The sequence below is a fragment of the Aristolochia californica genome, unplaced genomic scaffold (assembly GCF_029961685.1).
Source record: "Aristolochia californica isolate CCGP_79_NKW_82.1479 unplaced genomic scaffold, dmAriCali1.0.hap1 SCAF_14, whole genome shotgun sequence".
In the NCBI taxonomy this organism is placed as follows: Eukaryota; Viridiplantae; Streptophyta; class Magnoliopsida; order Piperales; family Aristolochiaceae; genus Aristolochia; species Aristolochia californica.
Genome location: NW_027181815.1, coordinates 7691795 through 7710743, shown reverse-complemented (window position 1 = coordinate 7710743; position 18949 = coordinate 7691795). Strand labels below are relative to the sequence as shown.

The window sequence follows — 18949 nt, the reverse complement described above, 5'->3', positions numbered from 1 at the left end:
ATTGGGTTAAATTGTTTCCAAAAAGTTACTTTTTATAATATACTTAAACAGATAATAATTCTAATTAAATATGGTTACTTTTATAATAAATAATTTAATATGTAATATTAAAATATATTAATATCATAATTATTTTAAAAATATTTTATTAATAAATTAAGATATATTATAGTTTAGTCTAAATTAATATAATAATTGCTTTTTAAAATAAATTGGTGTATTAATTACTTATAAAAAATAAAATACTTAAACAAAAATTATATTTTTATAATGTCTAAGTACTTGATCAAATTCTTATTTTAACAAGAGAATGAGTTATTTTTAATATATATAAACTAATAATAAACTTAGACATGGTTACTTTTATAATTAATAATTTAATAATATATGAATATATATTAATATAATAAATAATTAAGTAGGATATTTTATTAATAAATTAAGATAGATTGTAGTTAACTTAAGTAGGGTATTTTATATTAATTAAGATATCTATTTATGGTATTGTATAAAATAATTATTTGTTACAACATTAAGATAGATTTTAGTGTATTATTTATTAACACAAGATAGATTCTAGTGTATTAGTTTAATTAATTATAAAAAATAAAAAAATAAAAAAACTTTTATTGAGGGAAGAGGTTCGGACGGCGAGAGGGGGGAAGAGAGAAAGTTGAGAAGGCGAGAGAGGGAAGAAAGAGAGGAGCTGAGACTGCGAGAGGGGGAAGGGAGACGGCGAGGGCAGAGAGAGCCGAGGGAGAGAAGGTCGAGACGAGCAGCGGGACGCAGCAGACAGCGTCGAACTGGGAAAAGAAAAACGTCTTCAAGACTGTACCGCTATTGTAACATATGAAACATCTGTTTCGTGGTTCTCCAAATCTGGGTTAATTTGGATCGTGTTTCCCAATTCCGGAAGTTCAACTCCCAATTCAATCAGAGAAACTCAATCCATTTACACGGGGATTCACCCGTAGACTCGACCTGCCCTCCTCCAAAGACCCAACCAAGAGTTACAAAATCATGAATTCTTTAGTATGGTAAATGGTAATCAAAACTTTACGTATCGGAGAAGGAATAAAAATCTCTGAATTATCAGCTCATGAGTTTCTAGTATCTTGCACTACTGACTCGAAGTCAGCAATCCAAATACCGAGACCCCTCAAGATTTGAAATCGTCGGCCAGTACAGGGACTTCGGTGACGATTACGGTGGTTCCTGCGACGAGTGACGACCCATCAGAGAAGTTTCCGTTCAATTTCACGTAAGTTCTTCACTTTTTCTCGTTAATTTCTTTTTAATCTCACTATTATTAGAAATTTAGAAGAAATAAGAGAATAGAGCGGGGGATTTTCACCCCCAACAACGGATAGAGGAAGACTCTGGCTATGTTCCATGTAAATGATAACATTTTTCTATGCAACTTTGAGGTAGAGCACTTCCCGCTCTCTCGCTCAGGCAGAAATTATTAAATTATGAGTTGCTAATTGACTCCTATTATAAAGGGAGAAAACCGAGAAATCCGAAAGGTGTAGCCTTCAGGTTCTAAAGCTGCAAGGCAGCTATTATCTTGTACCCAAATTATTCTGGTCTATATTATCTTGTACCCAAATTATTCTGGTTTATCTCGAAGTTCTCATGCTCAAAACAACTCAAGCAGAAGTCATATGGCTGTGGGTCTGCATTGATCTTGTTTCCGTGTTTGACAATAAATGCAGAATTAAGTTGGGATTGTCAACAAGATTTTAGATTTCTGACTGCTTCAAGTATTGGCTTCAAAATAAATATATACCAACTTGTACACCATCACCACAATGTTTGCTTTGATGCCGCTTCTTTTAAACTTGGAAGAGGAAAAAGATTCTCTGACTAGAATTGAGAAACTGGCACTGAATTATGCATGGGATACACTTGGATATTTGACTTACTGATGTAGTCTTCTTCTCAGTTACTCTTAACTTGATTCAATGAGTTTGCCCCCTATCCACAGGAATAGAAAATATTTGTGCTTCTTCATTTAAACTTTTTTGTTTGTTCTTAAAAATTTATTCTACTCTAGTCTGCCTGTGTTTCTCTGTGGCTGGATGTGCAAACACTTTTTTGTTTTTCATTGTTTATGAATGACATTTACCTAGAATAATAGATTGGTGGTTCATATTGCTTTTGCATCTTATAACTTCATTATCTTTCTGATTGTCAATTTCCATTTAGCAAAAACCATGCATTGGATGGCTTTGTACTTGTAAGGATTGGTTACTTTTGTTCATTGTATAGACACAAGTAGGTAAATTTTGTGTTTCTGTTTTGCATAAGTTTTTGATTTTATCTTCTCTTTGTAGTAGTTTCCCTTTTCTTTTATCTCATCTTTGATTTGTGCTGGGTTTTACTTCATAATTTTTGTTATGGAGAATGAATGCATTGGTTGTGAATTTTTATTGTTAGGTTGAAATTGGATTATAAAAATTGAAACCCAGTTCTATATGCAAGTTTAAATCTTTTATGTGCAACTATTTTTTTAAACATTTTAGAATTTTTTTGAATTTATGTGTATTTTAAAGTTTTTCTTACATATTTTAATTTTAAAAAAATTAAAACGCACTTATGAGATCAGCACCAGTTCAATCAGCGGTCCAACCCGGTTGAACTGGTTGACCCGAAGCTAATCATCCAACTGGGTTGGTGACTGGATCGGTTTTTATAACATTGGTTAGTAGCAGAATTTAGTTCCTTTTAGGCAATAGAAAATGTCTAGAAACTGGACTGGTTGAGAGAAGATTGAGAGAGCAAGTACAAAGAAATTATTTGCAAAAAGATGCTTTTTGGCTTTGTACAAAGAATGATGCTTTGTACATTCTCAAAACATTAATTGGAGATTCTGGCCCTTAGTAGTTTAATAAAGAACTATTTGCTGGTCTACCATCAGGACATATTGATTTTTCTTTTGTTATCTTCGAGTTCTTAGTGCTTGGGTGGGAAGGCTTTCCAATTGATAATATAGAAACTAGTGAACATGTAATGGCGGATAAATTCATTGAAATATTTGAAAGATCTTTGCAAAATGGATTGAACAAAAACTACCTGAGTTGTAGAAGGTACGCTAGAGAAATCTGAAGAGTAAAAAGGAAAAAGACATTTAAACTATAATGAAACAGATTTGCAGCCGTACGATCTCTAATTAAAAGAGAATACAAACTATATTCATGAAAAAAGTAGTAAATATCATATGACCAACCAATACGAGGGCACATGTAATGAATTATTGTAAATGTTTTATGTCGATATATCTCATATTTTTATGATGTTAGTTTAAACATAATTTAAAGGCGAAGAACCAAGGTGGGAACAATTCTTTATTTTTTCTCTCATGTTTTGCATGGGTTATCTGCTAGGTAGGCATATGAAGAGTTTCTTTTCCACAAATTATTGGTTTTAAAATATGTTATCCTGAATGTTATTTTTCTTTTCATAAATGCATCCAGAGTCCAGATTTAACCCTTTAATTGATGCTCTATTTTTTTCTACCCTCTAATCATTATTTGGAGAGTCTATTACTTTTTGTTCAGAAATAGGTATTCTAAATCATTAACTGACCTCTCTCTCCTCCCCTCCTTACAGAAGCAGAATATTCTTCAGATCTAAGTGGGGAGTACTTCTAAAAAAAGAAGAATGGGGGGGAACCAGAAGTTGAAGATTGCTATCATTCATCCTGATCTTGGGATAGGTATATGTCTTACCTTATTTATGTTTATTTCTTTTCTTTAGGTTGTGTTTGTCGAGCTAGTTATGAGCTAGATCTACCATAGCTATGTGATCAATTGGTTCAATTGTGTAACTTTCAGTTTTTTTTTTTTTTTTTTGGGTTTCTTTTGTGTTTTGGAACCGTATCTTACTATAGGTATACATAGTATGCTCTGTTCTTGGTAATAATTTTTCCATAATAAATTACAGTGGATCCTTGTACTTTTGAAGTTTTTCTGGTTCATCTCTAAATTAGTAGCTGAAGTTTGGTACTTTTTCCAAAGTGATAAAACAAGATATCTCCAGGCATAAACCAAGGTAGGACTACTTTCCTCTAACAGCTTCTCTCACATTCGTACAACTAGTTTTAGACATGGGGTGAGGGGCTTGTGTTTGCTGTTGTAACATGTTATTGGGTGGGTTCCTCTGAAAATGTCTGTTTAAAGTTTATGAGGTCTCATTCCAACTACTAACTCAGGATCTTTCCAAACCCAACCAATTTGAGGCTGTCCCCCCAAGAAAACAACAACGCCTTCTCTTACTCTTTAATGACTAAAAGAAGATACGGGATACATGCTCAACCACAAAATTGTGGGAATTTTTACTGACAAATATTTAGTCTTGATTTTATTTATGTGTTTTCTACCAAAACCATCTTCTGAGATTATTCCAGCCACTTTGATTGACTTTTAATTGTCTTCATGGAACCCCCCATGTGTGCAGGTGGAGCTGAAAGGTTAATTGTTGATGCAGCAGTTGGACTTGCATCCCATGGCCACACTGTTCATGTTTTCACAGCATACCATGATAAAAATCGATGCTTTGAGGAGACCCTTGGTGGTGTGTTGTTATTATCTCATTTTTCTGGATTTAGGGGGATCAAGATTGTTCCTTATTATTTTGTTTCTTTTGATTTTTTTTAAAAACACACCTAAAAGTAAGGCAATGAGATTTTACGTGATCTCCCTAGTGGAAGCTGTCTATGAGCAAGGCAGTAACTCTTACTATATCTGGCACTCCCAAATCCTCAAAGGTGTCGTGGACACTGCCATAGGCTGTAAGGCATAGCTCTTAGACACCCTTAAACTAAAAATCTTAGTTTACTTGAGACAACAATTCAGCCAAAATCATAATACATTGATGCTCACATTATTTCTCTGTGATGTGTTGTCCAGGTCATTTTCCTGTTACAGTGTATGGTAGCTTCTTACCTCGCCACATTTTCTACCGCTTGCATGCTGTTTGTGCATACTTGAGATGCATCTTTGTTGCTATTTGCTTGCTACTCATGTGGCCCTCCTTCGATGTTGTACTGACAGACCAGGTCTCGGTAATCATTCCTCTGTTGAAAATGAAAAAGTCATCTAAGGTAATTTTTTCTATTACACGGCATAAGCTGAGTTTTAAGAGTCCTAATGAGTTGCAAGTTTGATCTATGCAAGTTTATTTTCTGCAGGTAGTATTCTATTGCCATTTTCCAGATTTGTTACTGGCACAACACACAAGTATGCTTAGAAGATTATATCGCAGACCAATTGATGCAATTGAAGAAATGACTACTGGTATAGTTCATATTTTTCCTTTTCCTCTTATCATCCATGAGTATTATTTTTCATCTTTCTGTCAATTGAGGTGGGATGGTGGGATAACTGGCTACATGCAAATAAATATTTTGATCCCCCTTTGCCTGCAATTGAGGTGGCTTCAGAAGGTCAGCAAGCAGATATATTTTTAATTGCAATAGAGTGTGTGATCTCTAGTCTCACTCAAAGTGGAGATACGGTCCATTGATAAAATGAAACCGTGAAAAGCATTTTTTCTTACTCCTGTAAGCATACCTGCTTTTTTAGTGGGTTAAGATTGTTCATTTAGGAGGAAAATTGCTCAGAGATCCCTGTTTACTACTTGGCCCACAATGTCTCATTGCTCATGACATTTGTGCACCCCGTTAGCTGCAGAAGGCAAGGAGTGAAATAGTTCATTTTTACATAGTGAAGTGCACTGCTCTTTCTCATAATTTAGTAATGCTGGCCATTGCAGAGGCTGAGATTTTTTATTGGATTCATCTTGGAATGTGCAGGCATGGCAGATTTGGTCCTGGTTAACAGCAAATTTACTGCTGCCACTTTTGCAAATACATTTAAGCGTCTGAATGCTCGACATATTCAACCAGATGTTCTTTATCCTGCTGTCAATGTGGAACAGTTTGATGGGCCGTGTGTTTATAAGTAATGGGAATGCTTGAACATAAATTTTGATTGAATTAGGGCTGAAACATCTTACTGGCTGATAATATACCAGTATTTTGTTACATTGACTTTTTCTAGCTAAGGTTTGTAACATGCACTGCATATTTTATCTAGGTTGAAGTTTCTCTCCATCAATCGCTTTGAAAAGAAAAAGAATATAGGCTTAGCAATTTCTGCATTTGCAATGCTCTCATCCCTTGAAGGAGTTGGACTTGAAGGTTATAACTTGTCAGAGGTTGAATTAATTGTTGCAGGTAACTGATGATTCTTCTTTATTTGAGGTTATTCTATATACTGCACTTTCTGCATGTAGCAGGTGTTTGAGGAAGCTCACCTACAGCTGATGGCTATTAAGAATAGCCATAAAACAAGTATTTGCCATCAGGAACAGTTTACTGTTATCTTAGATCTCAGGACTTAGAAATCATAACTGAAAGTATTCTCCATTCCAGTTCTATATTTGCTGATGTTGCTCATTTATGTTCTTTCGCATTTGTTAAATTGGGTCCAAGAGTGACCTTGGTCTATCTCATACTGAAATATCCATGTCAAATTATGTTGCTAGACTTTGGCATCTGTTGACTCTTGTTATTCAGGTGGATTCGATGAACGCCTTAAAGAAAACGTGGAGTACCTAGAGGAACTTAAAAGGTTAACAGAAAGGGAAGGAGTGTCTGATCGAGTTACTTTTGTCCCATCATGCTCAACTGCTGAGAGGAACCGGCTGCTTTCAGAATGTCTCTGTGTTATTTATACACCTAAGGTAATAGTGCTGATACAATTTAAGATTTTACCTTTTCAAATCTTGTTTTGTGCCTATAGTGAACTAAAGATGGTTGGAATTAAGATGTTTGTTGTGGTTCACTACTGCAGGATGAACACTTTGGCATTGTTCCACTGGAGGCTATGGCAGCTCAGAAGCCAGTGATTGCATGCAACAGTGGGGGTCCAGTGGAAACAGTTAAAAGCGAGGTCACGGGCTTCCTATGCAACCCCACCCCTGAGGAATTCTCAGGGGCCATGGCAAAGCTCATAAGCAGCCCAGATATGGCAGAAACCATGGGTAAGAGAGCTCGGCAGCATGTTAGCGAGGTATTTTCAACCAAAATCTTTGGCAACAAATTAAATAGCTTTGTTTTAGACGTTTGCCACCGAAGGCAAGAGTGAGGCCAAATGCAAATGGGAATAGAGATTAAAAAAGAAAGTTAATTTCAACTAGGTGGTTCCTCCAGCAAGCTTGGCTTTTGTACTTTTCATGTTTCATTAATATATTTCATTCTATGGCCTAATTATTCTGTTTCCGGATTTCATTCTATGGCCTTACGACTTTCATATACAGCATCCACACTTGATGTGGGAACTGGATAGGTAGAGGCAGTCTTCCTCTACTCCCATATAGGATGAGAATGAGGCCGAGCCTCAAATGTCAATCCTCCAGCTTTAATGAGATGCACATACAGAGAAGAGGAATCCCAAATTCTCATCTTTAACATGTCCCGGACATGGTTAGACCGACCAATTACACAGTTGGGTGTACTCAGATTTGGGATTGGTGGGTTGGACCTGCTCCTTTTGTTCTGTGTGAGTACTGCCGATTTGCCTAGAGTCCACCTGAACTGGGGCAACTCAACCCGAATTTGGGAGTGGGTACCATTCGCTCTTTTTGCTTTCAGGGAGTTTCACCAACACGCTTTGAGTTGCTTTTGGGCTTGGCTGCCTGACCTGATAAAGCCAACTCAAGTTGGATTTTACTGGGGCTGAGTTGAGTCCCCACTGATTGGGTTAGGGGTAGCCCGTGCCTAACCTGCAGAGTGAAACCGAAAACCCGAACTTGGGTTTTCTGGACGGGTTTTTTACTCGAGAGATTTCAAGTTTTTGATCTCTGGTTTCGTCATTGTTCATGCTGGACGTAGGAGAACTAGATACTGAAAGTTTGATCTGGTAAAGCATTTTTTATTAAGCTTTTCAACTTGTATTTTTCTTCAAAATGATCAATCGTCCAAATCTGTTTTTAATATCATCTCGCAACTCTTTATTTTTTTCGCCATTCACTTTATAAGTTTTGCATGTTGATACGTCACAATGATACGTTGTATACTTGTATGCCAGTTTAAACTTTAGTTCCCATATTGGGTTATTGTTGTATCACCTTGTGTTCAGTTTTTTATATTTCAGAATTTTTAGATTAATATTGATAACCAAAAAAATTAATAAATATAAAGTTAATATTAATATTATATTTAAATGATAATAGTATAATGTTGAATTTAATTTCCATTACAGTAATATCCTATATTTAAAGGAATATACATTACACATACATTACTCAAGTATTCACTGGTATTGTAATAGAATTTTACTGTAAATTAAAGTTGTCACTTATTCCTATTATTCTTTCCAAAAAAATCATACTCTTCCATTAATCCAAATAGACCTTAAGCTGCTAAAATTGTAAGTCGTATGAATATAATATATTTGTCCATTCTTAACCATTTAAAAAAAAAATCAGTCCAAAAATCAAATTAAAAAAGATAATTTTCATGTATGACTTTTGTAGAATTCCAAGAAAATCTATGTCTCAAACAAAAACAACGTTTACTACAAGAGAATCAATCACACAAAAAGAAACATGATGAAGTAAACGTTAATGGTATATTCGAGCTGCTCGTATGCTTTCTTCTTTACGTAAAAGGATCCTACATCTCATAGACATTATTTTCAATACATCAACATAGCTATACAGTACATACTAAAAGAATAAAGAGATCAATGCCCAACAAGAAAGATAAATCTCACAACATGAAAATGGATTTACCCTGAACAATAAGGCTTTTAAAAACTGCCCTTACTACGTACAGGTTTCAACAAAAAAAAAAAAAAAAAAAAACCCTGCCTGTCTCGGCTCAAACCTCTTCGTGAAGCTTTCTAAACCCTAAAAATTGTACACGAGAAAAAAATTTACAAACCAGCTCCCAGCTTCCTGTATAAATATCGGCACCATAATCAGGAACAGCTGAGCAGCAATACAACTCCTTCACATGAGAGGTAGGTAGGTCCCACCATGCCCCCTCCGTAGCACTAGTGGACCTGCCGTCTCTGGGACCCTATCTAAAGTATTTACGCACGCATCAATTACATCGCCAAATCCTGTTGCAATTGTTGCCAACTGCACTCTCAACCTCAAGTCCCTCGTTCTCTTCAACAAGCTCCTGAATGACTTCCCAAGATGTCTAATCCACTCAGCTGGCAATCCCCCAGGTGATAGCCATACAGAGAAGTGGGATTGGTCACCTCTAGCTGCCACCTCAGCCCTATAAAACCTTGCCAATTCGGCAAGCATTGAAGGCTGTAGAGGAAGAACAGCCACAAACTCTGCAATAAATTGCTCAATCAGATCAGGCTTAAGCATTTGATTCCATAATACGAGAGCCCACTCGCTTGGCTGGTTCAATCCGTAGGCTTCAGCTACAATCAAGGCTTCTTGGAATCGCGATTGCTCCACTAGGACTCGGCGTGCATTTGTTTCAGAGAGGTTAAGCCAGTCAAAGTCAGGAATGCGGATCTGGAGGGACAGGAGAGATGCTTGGGCACAAGTCCGGTGTGTTTTGTTGCCTGCATCAATGGTGGAGTGAACCTCTGCAGCTTCAATGAAGTATCGCATAGAGTCCAAGAGGTCCTCGTTCTGATCCCTGTCATAATGCAAGAACCACTGCTGCGTGGATTGAGTGGCTCGCAATTCTAAGAGAGAAGCCATCTCATGTTTCATGTCAAAATGATTATAGACCTATCCAGTGAGAAGCAAGCAGAAGTTTAGTTAGCATTCAGTACAATGTGTATCACAGCTTGAATTTTCTTCCTACTTAGCTGGTTAGTTCGTCCATCAAAAAAATTAAAAAGTACATTTTTTTAAAGAACACAAGAAATATAAAGAGTACATTTGTTAAAAAAACACAAGAAATATTAGTATTACAAACCATGCACTTATTCATAGTGTCCCCTTCTTGTTGTACGGTCAAATAATTAAAAAATACAATTAAACGAAAGAAATAATAGCATCACAAAAAAAAAAACCTATATCCTTAATCATGCTAAGACTCCCCTACTTCAGGTTCTATTCCACGCAACATAAACCCAAAGATTCAGTTCTTTTTCAACTTTCAATCTCAAATAATAACAAGATACAGTTCATAAAAAAACAACCATGTAGAGAACAGATTTGCAGATAAATAAAAAAAGCCAACTGGATCAGTTTAGTAAAATTGAGCATCTCTCAGCTCAACCTAACCGCTTATGCCACCCATAGGTGACCAACCAATCATTGTTTTGACTACTAAATATTCAGATATATAACTAAAAGAAATTGCATTAGTGTGAAAAAGATTACAAACCATTGCTAGTGCATCAAGATCATGAGGATTAAAATGCTTGAGTGACGCAAGCACAGCCATACGAAACCCTCTGACCTCCTCAGCACTACCTGGGGTCCGGTCCGCTGCTGAATACTTGTGAAGCAGAAGTTCCAATTGCCCATTCTCTATAAGAATGCCTAGAATGAAATTCAGGGAATGGAAATTGCTAACTCCAGTAACCAAACGAGCTAAACAAGAAAAATCCCCTTCAGAAACATAAGATTCTACCCTAGTTGCTGCAAGGGCTACAAGAACATCTACTCCATCAAGGCATGCTGAGGACTTGTAGAAGTGGTGTGACAGAATAAGAAGCTCAACCTGAAATATCATTTTCATTTGTGTCAAATGAAGAAAAAAACACAATTATAAAACAGCTTGTAAATATCTAATTAAACTGCACACACAAATAATGCAGTTAATCTGCTCAGTTGTTAAAGCCTGGGCTCAGCTGTGATCCATATTGGGCTTACTATACACAGCCAAATTTCTATATTTCACTACAGTTGATCTCTTACTGATTTTTACTCTTCCAAAGTTCCATTGCCAAGTCCAACTCAAAGGCCCTAGTCTAACTCAATTTTTTTGGTCCAACCAAAAGCCATCTACTCAATAACAAAAATCATAGGGCAAAAACAGCACCTCACAAGCATGTGGTATTTCTTGTCCAGTAATAACTAAACGCATCAGAGCATGCCCAATTTCTGGTTCTGATGGGCATAGCTCTGCCCATTTTAGGAAGTCAGAGAACCTCCAAAGTAGCGGAGCTGGGCCTTCCTCCTTTTGTGAATCCATATACCCTCCACGATGTGCAGCTAATAGACCCTGTTACAGAATATTGCTCAAGATTTAATACTATTACTTAACAGAATCATTCCTACAAGACAAGTAATAGGAATTGGCTTGCCTTGAGAAAGGACTCGGCAAGAATTTGTGCAATGCTAGCTGGAGGCATGAAATTTGTCTCCACGAGGATTTTTGCTTCCTCAAATGACTCTTGGGCTTTTAGAGAGAGTAACTGTAGAAGTTCAATGGGCCTTTTCTCGAATGCCTCAGAAAAAGAAAGACCCAGCATATTTGCTGCTTTTACAACAGCTATAATTCTCTTGCACAGTCCACGCCCACAACCTTCAGTGCACTTAACTGCAATAGCCTCTAAAACCTGTAAATTATTGACTATGGGTCATCATTCTTCAAATGGTAAGACTACCAATCATCATAACAACAGCATAAGATCATGGTTATGAAAAACATGTCTAAAGAACTTCTCCTGCTATTCTTTGAATCAATTAACAATTCAGAAAAGATGCCAGGTGCTCCATTAAAAATATTTCGAAGAGAGATACCTGTAATGGTTCTCGCATCTGATGTTCATTCAGTATACCGTGCGACTCAAGGACAGAACAGAGTTCCAGATCAAACATCGAAAGAGATACTTCTCCAATCTTACGTGGAGACAGAGTAGAAGCAAGCTTTAAAGCAGCATCAACAAGTAGAAACTCTGATGGTACATGAGTTGGAGAGAGTTTATAATGAAGCTGCTTGGCAGCCGTTACTTGTCCAAATTCCAAAAGAGAAAGGACAGCTCTCTCTATTTCAGCAGGACCCACTCTTTCCTCCCATCCAGAAACTGACGCTTCAACTTTAACATTTTCCTCTTGATTCCTGAGAAGTTCATCATTGTTTCTGAAACTCAGGGGAGATGAAGACATAGAGTCTTGCTCACTAGTTCTTTCTGTATCTGGTACTGACCTCCTTGAAGTCAGATATCCTTTGGCTCTTCGTTTCATCTTTGAACTGCTACCCCCTGTTGTTGACGGGGAGTTAGCATCCGGGGCTAGTGAGTGGCGAAGATGGGTCCCATTACTTGAATCACCTCTTTCTGTAGCTTGCACCCTCATCAGATTTAAATGGTTATCCATTTTTCCAATGACACTTGCAGTTTGTTCTATAATGTTAGCATTATTTCCATCTATTACATGTGGCATATGTGCAGGTACAGTAAAGTCTCCTTCAGTCTTTGCCTGAGCCTCTGATTCTACTGCTAAGAGCCACACTCTGGTCTCAATCTCCCTCAGAAGATGCAAGGGATAAACTCTGAGAATTGCAAAAGAAAGTTAAACCAATTGTATTACAAGGAAAACCCATTGAGTGAAGATATGGGTGCAGTATAAATGATAGCAGAGTTTTTTTTTTTTTTTTTATGAATAGTGATTTTATTAAGAGAACCAAAAAAGGGAGGAGCTATCCCCTAACAACAAGAGATTGCAAGGAAGCTCCATGCTTGGCCAAAACATTGGCTACAGAATTTGCTGATCTCAGGATGTGAGACCAAAAACAAATCAAACAAGCTGATAAATGATAGCAGAGTTTATCAGATAGAAGGTCCAATTGAGACCTACAAGGCAAGATTTGCAGGCAATTCAACATCACAACTTTCAAGGTGCCTTGGATAGGCCATGGTCTAAATTCAAGTGCTTGGACAACCTTAGCAACTAAAATTTCAAGTAAGAGTCTTTCAATTAGCCCTAATGCACAAATTAGATAGCCACAAGATCCAAGAGAGGAGACTTTGGATAATGGCTGACAATGATCCCGTCCTCCCACTATGGCTGGTTTGGATGCCTATAAACATACTATTGACTGGGGAGCATCTTGAGATCCTTTCTGGTAGCTGGTTTAGGCATTTTTCATGCATGTTATCCAATCAAAGCTGCGATTGAGCATATGTACACTTGTGGCAGAGTTACTTACGGATTGATTTGATTTATACTTCCGCTAAGCCACTGAAGGGCTAGTAGGAGCATTTCGTGCAGCTCTCTTGCAGGAATATCTTTTTCTACAGTTTCTGCATGTCTCAGGAAAAAGAGTCCAGCCTAGTAGGAAAGTTATAAAGAAGGCCATTGACGAAAAACATATATAATTAGTGAGTGAATATTTTAAGAAAGATTAGTATTGTTTCAATAAATGTAGTTAATGTAGCATGACCAGACCTGCAGTGAAGGGAAGTGATGTCTGATGAACAGTGTCTGACAATGGCCCCACAAAGCAGCTCTTTCCTCTGGCACATCCCACAAAAACTCCTTCCACTCTGCCACCATGGCTTCAGCCTGTAAGATATACCATCTATAAACTGATGAAAAGAACGAAAAAAATGGAATCACTAGAGAATAAACAAACAAGGAAGTTCAAAATTGGAAAAAATTTCATTTCTTGCTCTTCATAAAAAAAATAAAAAATAAAAAAATAGATAAAGTCAACAATTTAAAAAAAAAACAAATAGATAAACTTAGAAGTTGCCTATGGGGTTTCTGTTTACACCTATATTAACAAAAATAATATTTATAAGCAGCTCAGCCACACCCAAGATAAAGTATTTCCACTGTAAGATTCTCAGGATAGATCAACTCTTTCGTAGTGGTCAGGTTGTCAAATATGCTAGAAGTTTTGTGATGTGGAGGATGAGTAACGCATGGTTAAAAACTAGCTCCACCCAGCTTTATAAAACTATGCTCCAAGACCTACATTTAGCTTTGTGCACACCCTTGGACGATAGCTAATGTGTCAAATGTAATTTGCAATAGGCAAGCTCTTTTCATTTTTCAAAATAATAGGCACACTTCGTCTTGAAGCCATCTCAAGAAGGAAAAAAGACTTAACTCCTAATGTATAAAACAAGCTAGGAATGGAGACAACCCATTGGCCTAAATAAAACATAGATCATAGCTACTGATATCATTCTATAAGAATCTTCTTTCTCCATGCTTGGTTTATGAACACATATTGCTGACCCCCACCTCCATGTCATATGTCTACTATGGTTTGCATTGAAAGGTAGAAAAAGTGTCTTGGAAAAGCTGCGGGTAATACTTCATGACATGTTAAGAAACACTAAAAAAGCAAAAAAATAATAGAAAATATGTCCAGCAGATTGATATTATATTTATCCTACAACAAAGAAATTTCCATTTCATTTTTCTATATAATAAAGCATTTTGACTATAAAAAAGGTAAGTAAATTATTTTTATCAGAAGAGTCTTCCTCCCTTGTTTAAAAAAAAGATTCTCGTGTTTTAAACAAGTGTCATTACGTAAAATGTAAAAGGTAAAACAGTAACAAAACCCATCCACCCGGCTCCACAATGGGGTGTCATATAAAACTTGTACTTGCCCACGTGGTCAGGCATAAAACCATCCGTGTTCTCCAGGGGAAGGTCGAGGCAAATTCCCCATTTAAGCTGCACTCATTCCATCCCTAATAACTTTCATCAATTACATTAGTAAAATTATCACAAGCAAAATTGAATAGTTGATAAGCACACAATCTCTTGATCAAATCAATTTCTTCCTTAAATCTGAACATTTCACCATCAATTTTTATTTTTTTTTTAAATAATGCTGATTTTAATAAGAGAAAGCTCAAACGAGCTGATTATAGGGGGGGGGGGGGGGGGGGGGGAAGCCTTTCCAAACAATGAGAGATTGCTGGGAGGTTCCGAATTTTGCTAATTTATCAGCCAAAAAATTGGCTGCTCTAGGAACTAGGTTCCAACTACAATGAATGGATGATACAATGTCAGCAATACAATCAATGATAGGCCAGTGACGCCAAGGGGGGAGTTATCTTTTGAACACCAGCTAATGACAGTCTTTGAGTCTCTTTAAATAAGTAGCTTGCCATGAAGACGCTCTTTGAAAATTCAGAGTCCAAATAAAAGAGCACTCACTTCAGTAGTATTTGAATCAGCAATGCCCACCGGTCCAGCATAAGATAGAATAGGGTCTCCACTACTATCGCTGAAAACACCACCTGCTCCAACCGGCCCAGGACAACCTAAAGCATTGCCATCAAAATTGAGTCTGATGCAGTCACAAGGGGGAGGATCCCAGGTGGCCATAACCTGAGTCCTGTAGGGGCCGCCATATGCACAATCAAATCCCAATTTTCCTGAAGGGAGACACCGGTAGAGAGGCAAACTCCTTTCTGGTATGTAACCAGCTCGAGATAAGGCCCACTGCATGAGGAACCATATTTTCTAGGGTGCAAGCTTTGGAATTGAATCTCTGGCTGTTTCGCTCTAGCCATAGGCACCAAAAGACATGCGCGAGGTATGCCAAGAGAATTAACTTGCCCAACCTAGGAAGGCGGATCTCCATAATCATCTCAGGTGCCAAAGTGGCTCTGATGCAGCCCCAGTTGGATCCCCATCTTCAGAAGAATCTTCATCCAAACTTGCCAAGAGAAATCGCAATGTAAGAGAACATGCTAGACTGTCTCATCTCACACACCACAAATGGGACAGGTACGACCACGGGTTGTGTAGCCTCTATTGTGGAGATTGTCAAAGGTGAGGATCTGTTCCCTGATGGTCGTCCAGAAGAAAATTTTGATTTTACTTGGTGCTGAGAGCTTCCATGTCAAGTTTGCCTTATGCTCATGCATGCTGGAATCTTGTTTTCTAATATGAGAGTAGGCAGATGCAACTGTGAATCGACCATTAATACTCGGCTTCCATGTCAGTTTATCAACTGCATGCTCACGGATAATAATGTTGCTGAGTCTGGAGAGGAGAGCAAAAATACGAAGTTTCCTCATCATTTAATCCCCGATGAAACGTGAGACTCCATGAACGGTCTCTCCAAGAATCAGCCACTGAGCAAGAGAGGTCCCTCACCGCCCTAGAAAGCCCCGAGAAGTCATCTGAGAGGGGGCGGGGGCCGCACCATTCATCCGACCAAAAAAGGAGGGTCCTACCATTGCCTGTGTGAAAAGAAGTTGCATCTCTGAATACTGGGAGGAGCTTTTGAATTGATTTCCAGATCGGGGATAAGAAGCTCGTGATGCCACCATCCCTCCACCAGGCACCTGAAAACTAAAGGTAGAACCTAACCATATCTCTCCATAAGTTGTTATGTATTCAAATTGAATATGTATTTAAATAAATTTTAGCTTCGATCACTTAAAAATAATTATTTGGTCCTTCAAATTGAAGCAACCGATCTTCTTGCACTTCTATAAAATCATTATATGTGTAATTAAGATGTTTACCAATTGATGTGGTCCATCTGGTGTATATATGCTTCTTTTTATTTCTCTCTTTTAGGGTCTACTATCTCTTCTCATCCAGGGACGATGCATGTTTGGAAAATACCTACCCCTCTTTTAGGTTACCCATTGTCTTAGTGTGTCGCTAAAAGTAAAATCTTTACTATTGATACGCTAAACCATAGGGATCAACGTGTTGACAACAATTTGTGTGAATTATGAATGATTCTAAGGAATTTGTAGTCATTTGTGGTGAGTAGTTCTACAGAGGGAAACTCTGCGGTGATCATCGGATGGTTCTCCTCGTCCTCCATCCCGTTGTGGTGGCATTGAGATGCTTACTACTCTATTTTAGACATCCTTTCCCACATCTCATGTACTTGGTCTCATGTTCCTAGATCTGCTAATTCTGTAACTGATGCTTTTGCCAAAAAAAAAAGTCTCCCTCCAATCCCTTGTTGTAAGGGATATGCTTCTCTCTAGTTTGTTTTATTGTTCTCTCGCTTAATAAAATTATCACTTTCTCAACAAAAAAAAATACCAATTCATTTCTCATGATCTTGGTCATTGCGTTAGAAGAAAGTTTAATCAAAGACAAGATTATTTTATTTTCTTGCTCTCTTTTGAAATAAAATCATCACCATTTCAAAAAAAAAAAAAAAATTGATTATTGTGACAAATGTAGAAGACACATACTTAAGTTGGAAAGGTTCATCATACCATCATTATAAAATTTTATTAGTTATATTTTTGTAATTAGAATAGAAATAGTAAAGCACTAAACATAAGCATCACAATTTTTGCAGATTGGATTTAACTTTTCAGGACTGAATTGTGTTGGATCCTTTTCTAAGCTGTCAACTTAGACTTGCCTTCTCTGTGGTGTTTGCGACGAATGTGTTCAGCATATTCTCCTTCATTGTAGGTACTCATGGCAAGTATGGATGGCGATTTTCCAAAACAATTGGTGTTCAGGTGGGCCTAAGACCTTTTCAGCACTTTCCAGATGGTACTGGGGATACGTTTGTCAAGAATTGGCAAGTTGCTTCTATTTGCATGCCTTGCCCACATTCCGTGGTGTCTTTGGCTGAAGCGAAATAATCAGAGGTTTAACCTCAAATTTAGAAACCTGAAAAAGAACTATCTCTTGCGCAGTGGGAATGATCTACAGCTGGTTGCATACCAGGAAGGAATTTGCCCCTCAAGCGGGAATACCCCTTCGCTGGAATTGGAGTCTTCTGGCTCATATGGTGAGTCATCAAAAGGTGTCGGCCATGGCCAAATGGGAGCCTCCCCCTAGCACTTGCATAAAGTTAAATTTTGATGGAAGTCTTTTGGGGTGCCTAGGACCAACTGGTGCGGGTTTAGTCTTCAGAAATCAGAGGAGAGACTATTCTATCATATGCGGGGCCGGTTGGTATTGCCAAATATAACACTGCAGAAGCGACTGCCCTTCTCCATGGGTTAGAAATTTTCAAGGACTGTCTTCAAGAAAAGTTGATTATTGAAGGGGATTCTAAATTTGTCATTAGTTGGTGCTCCAACACGGCCTCCTCCCTGTGGCGACATTGGCTGTCAGCCAATTTTGCTCTTTTGAGCCTTTAATATAATCCAACACTATTTAAAAAAAAAATTAAGACTTGGTCAGGTTTGATAAAACTTGGTAGAATTACTAATCAAACTTTTGCTCTAAAATAGGGCAAAAAATCATTAATGTAAATTTTATTCTCCTCAAAATTCTTCTCTTGCTATATTGTCTTTCACTCGGTATTGCAAGGTAATTCTAAATGCCAAAGAAAGTAGTTTCATAGAATAAAAAAAATGTACCTGTGTCTCAGTCACATGGTGAACAACATTTTTCCACTGTCCACCACTTGCTTCCAACTGTCTTGCCCAACTACGTGCCTGCTCCCAATCTCCATTCTTTTCTAGTGCTGCCAAAAGTGAAGCATCATCATCTAGAGTTTCCTTACCCAGATACAAACCATCATCTTTCCGAAGAGAAGGTTCAGCTATACTAATCTTCCAATAGAATTGCCGAAAATGAGCAGCAGCAGAACCCCCATCCCCAAAATCAGCAGAAGAAAGAAGATGTAGGAAACATCTTTTTTCATATGGAGATGGACAAGTAGACAGGATTGCCTCTGCAGCTTTCACTGCAGTAGAGCCTATCCATGCAGAACCTATCTGGCAGTCTCTGTGTAGGTTTGTATGCATGTGAGGCCGCTCATCTCTGAATATGCCAGAGAAATGGTTTAAGTGATTGGCAGCATCTGTCAGCCGCATTTGAGAAAATGCCTAAAACACAGAAAAGATTAGAAACTAAAAAACCAGATCTTTTTCTTTATTTCTGAAAGAAGAAAACCAGCAAACTACATCTAAAATAGGAACGAACATAGCTTAGTAAGAACTGCCAATAGTAAAAGGCCTGTCCGCAATACAAAAAGAAAGAAAGAAGGAAATTAAAAAAGAAAAAAAAAAGGAAAGAAAGAAAAAGAAAAACTACATGGCTG

The 18949-nt window shown here is 37.6% G+C and overlaps 2 protein-coding genes across 5 annotated transcripts in view; one reads left to right on the top strand and one right to left on the bottom strand.

The window, feature by feature from the left end:
- Window positions 1–664: 664 nt before the first annotated feature.
- LOC137949843 (uncharacterized) lies at window positions 665–7281 on the top strand. Of its 2 annotated transcripts, none has more exons than XM_068796052.1 (9): window positions 665–1261; window positions 3613–3718; window positions 4459–4575; window positions 5055–5104; window positions 5192–5297; window positions 5816–5963; window positions 6099–6238; window positions 6581–6747; window positions 6858–7281. In XM_068796052.1, exons 2-9 carry the CDS (start codon window positions 3664–3666, stop codon window positions 7149–7151), a joined length of 1077 nt encoding a protein of 358 aa, XP_068652153.1. In that variant the 5' UTR covers window positions 665–1261; window positions 3613–3663; the 3' UTR covers window positions 7152–7281. The 2 variants fall into 2 exon arrangements, with proteins under 2 accessions (XP_068652153.1, XP_068652152.1); XM_068796051.1 differs by having other exon boundaries at window positions 4911–5104.
- A 1359-nt stretch (window positions 7282–8640) lies between these two features.
- The window catches only part of LOC137950927 (uncharacterized), a 53292-nt gene continuing 42983 nt past the window's right edge, over window positions 8641–18949 (bottom strand). For all 3 annotated transcript variants that reach the window (XM_068797591.1, XM_068797592.1, XM_068797593.1), the window contains 8 exons: window positions 18264–18734; window positions 13384–13500; window positions 13145–13266; window positions 11737–12487; window positions 11298–11552; window positions 11033–11215; window positions 10373–10711; window positions 8641–9768 (listed from right to left, as the gene is read on the bottom strand). In XM_068797591.1, coding sequence (XP_068653692.1) covers window positions 9019–9768; window positions 10373–10711; window positions 11033–11215; window positions 11298–11552; window positions 11737–12487; window positions 13145–13266; window positions 13384–13500; window positions 18264–18734 — 2988 coding nt within the window. In that variant the 3' untranslated portion in view covers window positions 8641–9018. The remainder of the gene's footprint in view (window positions 9769–10372; window positions 10712–11032; window positions 11216–11297; window positions 11553–11736; window positions 12488–13144; window positions 13267–13383; window positions 13501–18263; window positions 18735–18949) is intronic.

Bases quoted from the DNA above. Each gene is read 5' to 3' on its own strand.
- LOC137949843 (XM_068796051.1), top strand. From the start codon at position 3,664: ATGGGGGGGAACCAGAAGTTGAAGATTGCTATCATTCATCCTGATCTT. The intron at 3,719-4,458 runs GTATATGTCTTA...CCATGTGTGCAG, and splicing joins TCATCCTGATCTTGGGATAG to GTGGAGCTGAAAGGTTAATT. The intron at 5,964-6,098 runs GTAATGGGAATG...TATTTTATCTAG, and splicing joins GATGGGCCGTGTGTTTATAA to GTTGAAGTTTCTCTCCATCA.